Genomic DNA, 8588 nt, shown 5'->3' on the forward strand with positions numbered 1-8588 from the left:
GGGGCTATATATAATTATGGACCGATGTGGACCAATTTTCGCAGGGTTATTAGAGACCTTATACTAACACCATATACCAAATTTCAGCCGGATCGGATGAAATTTGCTTCTCTTAGAGGCCTCGCAAGCCAAATCGGGGGATCAGTTTATATGGGGGCTATATATAATTATGGACCGATGTGGACCAATTTTTGCATGGTTGTTAGAGACTATATACTTACACCATGTACCAAATTTCAGCCGGATCGGATGAAATTTGCTTCTCTTAGAGCAATCGCAAGCCAAATTTGGGGGTCCGTTTATATGGGGGCTATACGTAAAAGTGGACCGATATGGCCCATTGGCAACACCATCCGACCTACATCAATAAAAACAACTTGTGCCAAGTTTCAAGTCGATAGCTTGTTTCGTTCGGAAGTTAGCGTGATTTCAACAGACGGACGGACGGACGGACATGCTCAGATCGACTCAGAATTTCACCACGACCCAGAATATATATACTTTATGGGGTCTTAAAGCAATATTTCGATGTGTTACAAACGGAATGACAAAGTTAATATACCCCCCATCCTATGGTGGAGGGTATAAAAAGGTTTAAGCATAGATTTTGTCTTTACTTAACCCAGCAAAAAAAGCGTCGCCATAGAAGTAATGAAAATGTTCTTTTTGGATCAGGAAGTGGTGCAAAATTGACGCAGAAGTGATGAATTTAAAATGGGCTTCTCATAGGACGGAAGTCCTCCATTTCAACAGCCGTTACACTGAATTTGCATCACTTCTTTAGGTGCGATCCGAATTCAATGTTTTGGATGTAAATTAAAAAATTCTATTATATTTTGTCCAATAAATATTTTTTATAATTTTTATACCCTCTACCATAGGATGGGGGGTATATTAACTTTGTCATTCCGTTTGTAACACATCGAAATATTGCTCTAAGACCCCATAAAGTATATATATTCTGGGTCGTGGTGAAATTCTGAGTCGATCTGAGCATGTCCGTCCGTCTGTTGAAATCACGCTAACTTCCGAACGAAACAAGCTATCGACTTGAAACTTGGCACAAGTAGTTGTTATTGATGTAGGTCGGATGGTATTGCAAATGGGCCATATCGGTCCACTTTTACGTATAGCCCCCATATAAACCGACCCCCAAATTTTGCTTGCGAGGCCTCTAAGAGAACCAAATTTCATCCGATCCGGCTGAAATTATTTCCACCAGGAAGAAAAATTTCGGTTAATTTTAGAAAATTTTGAATATTTTTAGAAAATTTTAACTAAACAGTATAACAAACGCTGGCATCACGCCGATGTTATAAAAATAAGTAAATATTTTTCAACAAATTCAAGAAAATTTATTAGACATAATTAAGTTTTTTCACTTGTTAAAAAAATTTTTGTATTTTGAAGGAAAAAATTGGAGTTCAAAATTGCAAGAATGTCTTTAGTGACATACGAAATTCATGATGAACGCATTTGTAGTAAAATTTACAAATTTAAAGAAATATTGATCTATTTTGTAAAAGACAGGAATTTAGTTAATTTTTATCCTTCATTTGTGTATATTTTTTTCCTCGGTTTTAGTTAATTTAATTAACGTACACAAAAAAATATTAGAGTAGAGGAAACTTTCTCCAAACATAATAATTCCATGAACTAAACGAAAGTTAAATTGGCTTTAGTGAAATATAGAGTTCACTTTTTTTTGAGTGTAATAAATTTTCTTGAATTTGTCATAAAATATTTACTTATTTTTGTGATATCGGTGTGATGCCAGCGTTTGTATACTGTTTAGTTAAAAATTTCTAAAAATATTCAAAATTTTACAAGTAAGGATACTTTTAAGACACAATTCTATTTTAAATTTGGGTTTTGTGTACTTGCTTCTAGGGTGCAAATTTTAATTTTTCGCTTTCTCAGCTTTTTTTCTTTATTTTATATAAATGTCCTTTAAAAGCGAGTTAACAATAACTTTATTTTCCAAATTAAGACTCGACTTCCAGTAGAAATTATGCTATGTTTCAAGTAAAAAGCTTTTTTAAAATAAAGTTTTGAAAAACATGTCCTATACTTTAACGATTTTTTGCTTTGTAGTCAAGACGCAAAAAGACAATTCCATTAAATTTAAAGAATTTTTCTGAATTATTAAAGTCAAGTTATCCCAAACACTTTTTCTTTCATGTTATGATACCCATTTTTAAGTCAAACCACTTAATTATAAGGACAATACGACTTTATTGAGAAGTTTATCGACTTTTGGACAAGGAAAAAAACTTTGTATTAGAGAAATGCGTCTTCTATGCTAAGCAAAATGTGCATTCGTATTTTAAAGACATGAAATCTTTGACCTCACAACAATATTTTTTTCAGTGTGGGTTCACTGTTTTTTTCAACGTATCTAGAGAGAAGATGGTTTGACCCTAGAGCTAAGCGAATTGTTAGATACCATTACATAACAGAAAAGTCTGTTGATCTGAAGTTAAATTTTCTATAATACATCTGTGACTCATCCACACAGACAAAAAGTAAACTGTTTAATAGCAAGAATAAACTACGTCGTGCGAAAATTGAACTAAATTATACTCCACATTTTGAGATTTCCACAAAGCGTTGTTAAAACCAGGTAAATTTAATGCTCTGTTTTAATTTATAACTGCAGTTCATAAAATTACACCCTCTCTCATAGAAGAAAAAAAATTAACGAAAAGTAAAGAAAGAAATCATTGGCGCCAAATCATGACCATTTTAACCATACTGTAGCTCATTCGTACTATTTTTGGGAATCGTACGAAAATTTTCATATTTCATTTTGAACTTATGTGTACGGTCATAGAACTTTATACCCACGTTTAGTTCATAAAATGTTTGAGGCATATTTATAAAAAAAAATTATTGGGCTGTAGAAAATTTCGAAAAAATTTATAAAATTTAACAACAAACAAATAATTTTTTGCAATAAAAATAAGTTACATTTTGCTTTTTTTTAACTACGGAAATTTTTTTTGGTGCACATAGTTATATTCGTTATTTGGTTTAACGATAATTTCAATAACACTGCACATTTATCTCAAACAATTTAACTTAAGCGCAAAAGAATTTTCGTTCATATTAATATATTACTATATTTTACGAAAAAATGATCGGTAATTAAAAGATGAAAAATCTTTGTACTTATCCACCATGGTCTGGTTTACGAATTAGCAAAACGCAAGAATTTTAACAGTAATTAACTTCTGAACCATTTAATTTTTTTCCAACAGGTGCGGGCATCTTAACTAAATTTGGAAATTTTTATTTTTACATATATAAAAGCTATAACATAGTTTTAGGCACAACAATATTTTAAATTCGTTATGTCAAAATTGTAATAGAATTACTAGAATAGTACACAGGTAGTGAGAAATCTTTGAATGCAAGATACCTTCAATAAAACCTTGAAGCACACGATATGAAAACAAATTTATTTCAAATGTAGAATTGCTTGAATCAACCTTCCGTGTTGTTGGAAGAGAAGAATAAAGGGAGTCATAAACTAAGCAATACATACGAGATGGCTCTCAATAGAAAATACAACAAACCTTAAAGCATCGATGTAAGTATAGATGGCGCTACTCATTAATATTAGCATTAACGTTGTTATATTATTTTAGCAACAAATTTAAATTTCCTGAATTAAAAAAGAAAATAAAATAATAAATGTGCCGCTTAATAGAAATCGAATCTGTATGATGAAATATGAGCCAATATTTCAATACATCTTTACATAAAGGTAAAAATGGAAAAATGTATTATTACGAATGTGATAGTTCTAGATTTAACCCTTCTGTGCGTGATGAGGTCCCGCTGGACCTTTTTGATTTTTATTCATACATAACTTTATCTTTTATATGAATTTCAGCTTGATGGTTTATGACTTCTTGTACTGAAGTGTTTTAAGTTGAAAACTTTAAATTTTTATGTGATTGAATCATTAAATCGGTTTTTATAGGTATTTGAAAAAGTTTAGTGCGATTCTGCGTGATGAGGTCCAATGGGACCTATTACTAATTACATTAGTGGTTTTAGCACAGTTTAAAAAGAAGTGTAAAGATATTGCGATTTTCGTATTTGGAACAATTAATAACACTAACATCATTTCAGAAAATACCCTTATTTGGAAGAATTTGTCATTTTTGAAGTTTCCATTGGTTTCGTTGCTTGGTAGTACATAATTTTATGTCTTCCGTTGATATATCCAATATAGTGAGAGTAAAAGTGCAAAAAAAGTTATTTGAACTTCATGGAAATCGTGGTCGAAATAAGTTTTTATATTTCTATACATTTTCCAGACCTATCGGCTCCTGGAATTTGACAAGATGTGCCTCAATTTGGACCAAGTTTGAAACAACCACTGTGCACATAATACTGCGAGCAAAACGAACGCCACTAAAAAAAATCGTATTGTTTTTCCTTCAAAAATCCAGTTTGTTAAGAACATTCAACTACAAAAACAATATATTGTTGCTTGGTACGTATAAGGATACTTATAGGTACCACGCCTGCGTCAAACATCAGGGCCACTAGTATACTAATCAAAAATTTTAACATTATCTGTATCCTATTAAAAATTAAATAAAACTCTATATTTACAACCAAATGTTTATATATGCAATTTGTGCATTATAGAAGAGTCCACCTACAGTAAATGATCGAAAAATATCGTAGGGATAACCTCTCTTTTTTATTGTAGGTCCCACGGGACCTCATCACGCTGGTATCGCTTCCAGTGTTATCACATACACAAGGGTTAAGTTTATTCAAATTAGTTTCCGCTAATTTAAAATTTCAAATTGTAACGGTCAGATTACGTCATCACATTCATTTCTTTATTTTCTAGTACTTTCCTAAACATCTTTTGTGTTCTTAGTTTCACAATAATTGTAGTAGCCCCTTTTGTTATTGTTCTAGTAATATGAGCACAACACTCTGTCAACTAAATTACGAGATAGGCAGAATAATTGTAGGCAAGACTATGAACATGATCAGATATGCATGTGCGACATCTGCCAGACACTAGTAGAATATTCTAGATGGCTGTAGGCAATGAAGATAACCAGTTGAATATGTGCTGCTAGATAAATTGTATCTACATAGTTCTAGATGGTTGTAGGCCTGACTACCGAGAATTTTCGAAATCGTCAAATCACGGTATAAAAACCCAAGCAGAGGGATCTGTGGAGTCAGTCGTAAACTAAAAGGCAAACAGTACACAACGTAGAGCAAATAAGTGAAAGCTATCAGTTAAGCAAGTAAATTGTAGATTGTCGTTATTTAATAACGCAACAGTATATGAAGCAATATAAAAACGCAACAGTATTTTTTCTATGTTGTTATTTTTTTAATGAAATGCGAAAACTCAAACTTAAGCTTAAACGCGGAGGATACTTAAAGGAATAACATCTACCCTATGACAAGCCCATGTGAAATGTATTGCTTCTCATCCGATTTTGCACCATTTCTGGATCAAAAAAAGACACTACGTTTGCTGGGTTGTTGATATTGTCGACAAATTATGTTACGCACTATTATGTTCTCCGCAAAAGTATCCACGATCTTAAATCATTTTAAAAGTGTTTTAGTGAGTAAAACATTCACCTTATCTTTGGCCATATGAATAGTCTTCATCCATACGCCGTCTTTTTTTTTTTTTTTTTTTGTGATGTATCAACATATAGTGTTCATATCTCTTCAAAAGGTGGTGACCGTATTAGATCACACATATGTTGAATTTTTTGAATGTGGCTTCAAGTGATAAAGAAAATGTATAAATTCATGTTCATTCCCTGCACTGATAGGCAGTCTTCTGAAGGAAGCCAAACAAATCTCTTCAGGCATTTGGATTTTAGAATGAAATTGGTGTTGGCCTTAGTGCTATGTGTGGGGCTGACAGCTGCAGCCTCCTTCGAGGAGGATGTCAAAATTGCAGACAAATCCTTTTTGGAGAAACAAAAGTTCCTGTTCGAAATTGTTTATCGCGTTGAGGATCCACTCATGTTTGAGGAATGGATTAAATTGGGACACAAGTTAATTGTGGACAAATCATATTACAATGTAAGTGTGGGGAAAATATTTCTGAAAATTGCCATTTAATAATATTGCGGTTTCTCGTTTGCAGAAATATGATAATCATATGGAAAAATTCTGGGAAGCCTATCAGAGTAAAGCCTTATTGCCTAAGGGTGAATTCTTTGGTAATCTGGTCAAATTGCATCACATGCAAGCTTGGGGTCTCTTCAATTTCTTCTATTATGCCAAGGACTGGGAGACCTTCCAACACAATGTCTGCTGGGCTCGCATACATGTCAATGAGGCCATGTTTGTCCATGCCCTTACCTTGGCTGTCATTCATCGCGATGATTTCGAAGGTCTCATGCTTCCCTATATTTACGAGATATTCCCTCAATACTTCCTCAATAGCAAATTCATCTTTGCTGCTGAGAAATTTGACTACAATGTTTGGAGCAAGTACATCATGTACGAAAAGGAATTCTTCGATGTCTATTACAAGGATTCTTCAAATGTGGAACTGGGTGATTATGTCTACATGAAGGACTGGAAAATGTGGCAATGGTGGAAGTTAATGGGTCTGGGCGAGCATTGGTATGCTGAAGAAAACTTTATGCTACGTCAAAATATCAATGAATTCACTCACGATTCCCAATGGCAATCGATTATGAAGGATGTCAAAATGTGGTGGATGCCTGTAGATTATACCCGCGATATTGATTTCTATAATGAGGAGACTGTTCTCTCCTATTTCACTGAAGATCTTGGATTGAATGCATTCTGGTATTACACCAATATGGATTATCCCATGTATTTGGATGGACAAGCTTTCTCCCTACAAAATGATCGTCGGGGAGAATTTTGGTTGTATGCCATTCATAAAGTGGTATCCCGTTATTATTTAGAACGTCTCTCCAATGGATTGGGAGCTATACCGGACCTTTGGCAATATCATGAAATCCAAAAAGGCTATAAACCACAATTAGTCTCTCACAATGGGGTGGCTTATTCGTATCGCAAGAATTACTATGACGTGGAAAGCTACATTGGCCAAGGTGTTATGACCAAAATTCATGATTTCTTCAAGCGTATGGAAGATGTCATCGATTCAGGCTATTACAAAACATTCGATGGCACATTCATTGATTTGCGTAAACCCAATGCCACCGAATACGTTGGTTCCATGATCCAAGGCAATGTGGATGTTTTCGATAGATATTTCTTCAATTATTGGTACATGTATAGTAACATGTATTTGGCTGAGTCCGAACCCAGTGATTTCGTGGTCAATCCACATGTCTTCCTCAACTTCCAAACTATGATGCGGGACCCCATGTTTTTCGTTTTTCATAAGAAGATTGCCGATTTATTCTTCCACTTCAAAGATTATCTTGGCCCCTACACCAAGGACGAACTTCTATTGCCCGGTGTTGCCATAAAGGATGTAAAGGTCACAGAATTGGCTACCTATTTCGATTTGTTTGATTACGATGTGACCAATTTATTGAACGATAAATTACGCTTTAGCGAAGGTAAATTTGTATGGGACAAGACCTTGTTGGCCCGTCAAATGCGTTTGAATCACAAACCTTTCAGTTTCAAAATGGTCATTGAATCCGAGAAACCCCAAAAAGTTTTCATACGCGTCTTCATTGCTCCCAAATATGATGAATTTGGCCAAGTGATTTCATTGAATGAGAATCGCAAGAATTTCTTTGCCATTGACAAATTCTCCTATGAATTGGGGGCTGGTGAAAATCGCATCCACCGTGATGCTGCCGACTACGTCTTTACGGTTCATGATCACAGCACCTACAGCGAACTTTACCATCATCTGATGTTGGCTTATGAGGGAAAAGCTGAATTCCCCTTGAATATTAGCCGTCCGCATTGTTTAATCCCAGACCGTCTTATTCTACCCCGTGGATGGAAGGAGGGTATGCCTATGCAACTTTTCGTCATGGTTACTCCCAATTACGCTGATCATGAGCAAATTAATTACAAATTTAGTTGTGGTATTGGTTCAGGAAATCGTTGGCTTGATGATCAGCCTTTTGCCCATCCCTTCGATAGGGAAATTGATGAGTATGTTTTCAAGGTGCCAAATATGTACTTCAAGGATGTTAAAATCTACCATTATGATAACTTTGAAGTCTATATGAAAAAGGACTATAAAAATTATGGCAAATTTGATTATGATTTCTATGAGAGCTATTATTCCAAAGGCCATAGCAATTAAGATTTCAATAATACTTCATAACGAGATGTTTTTCTGTAATACAAACTTATGCCATAAATATAATATCAAAAATTTATTGAAAAAAAATTTATTGAAATATATAGAAAATAACTAATGAAGGATTGCACATTTTCTATTTTTCGATTGCTATGCTGTAAAAGAGTAACAAAAATTGGAAAACTCATTTATGCAGAACAAATATTTATAAATGGACAAAAGTTCTATACCCATAGTATAGGTCAGTGTTGCCGGTATTTGGGATTTTCCCTCAAATTAGGGATATTTTTTCCGTGAATGGGGACGA

At 34.0% G+C, this 8588-nt stretch overlaps 1 protein-coding gene across 1 annotated transcript; it reads left to right on the top strand.

The window, feature by feature from the left end:
- Window positions 1-5689: 5689 nt before the first annotated feature.
- Window positions 5690-8330, top strand: LOC142236389 (larval serum protein 1 beta chain-like). Its single transcript, XM_075307626.1, has 2 exons — window positions 5690-6090; window positions 6155-8330. Exons 1-2 carry the CDS (start codon window positions 5776-5778, stop codon window positions 8282-8284), a joined length of 2445 nt encoding a protein of 814 aa, XP_075163741.1. The 5' UTR covers window positions 5690-5775; the 3' UTR covers window positions 8285-8330.
- The last annotated feature ends 258 nt before the right edge of the window (window positions 8331-8588 follow it).

This window comes from Haematobia irritans, chromosome 4, assembly GCF_050003625.1.
Source record: "Haematobia irritans isolate KBUSLIRL chromosome 4, ASM5000362v1, whole genome shotgun sequence".
Classification (NCBI taxonomy): Eukaryota; Metazoa; Arthropoda; class Insecta; order Diptera; family Muscidae; genus Haematobia; species Haematobia irritans.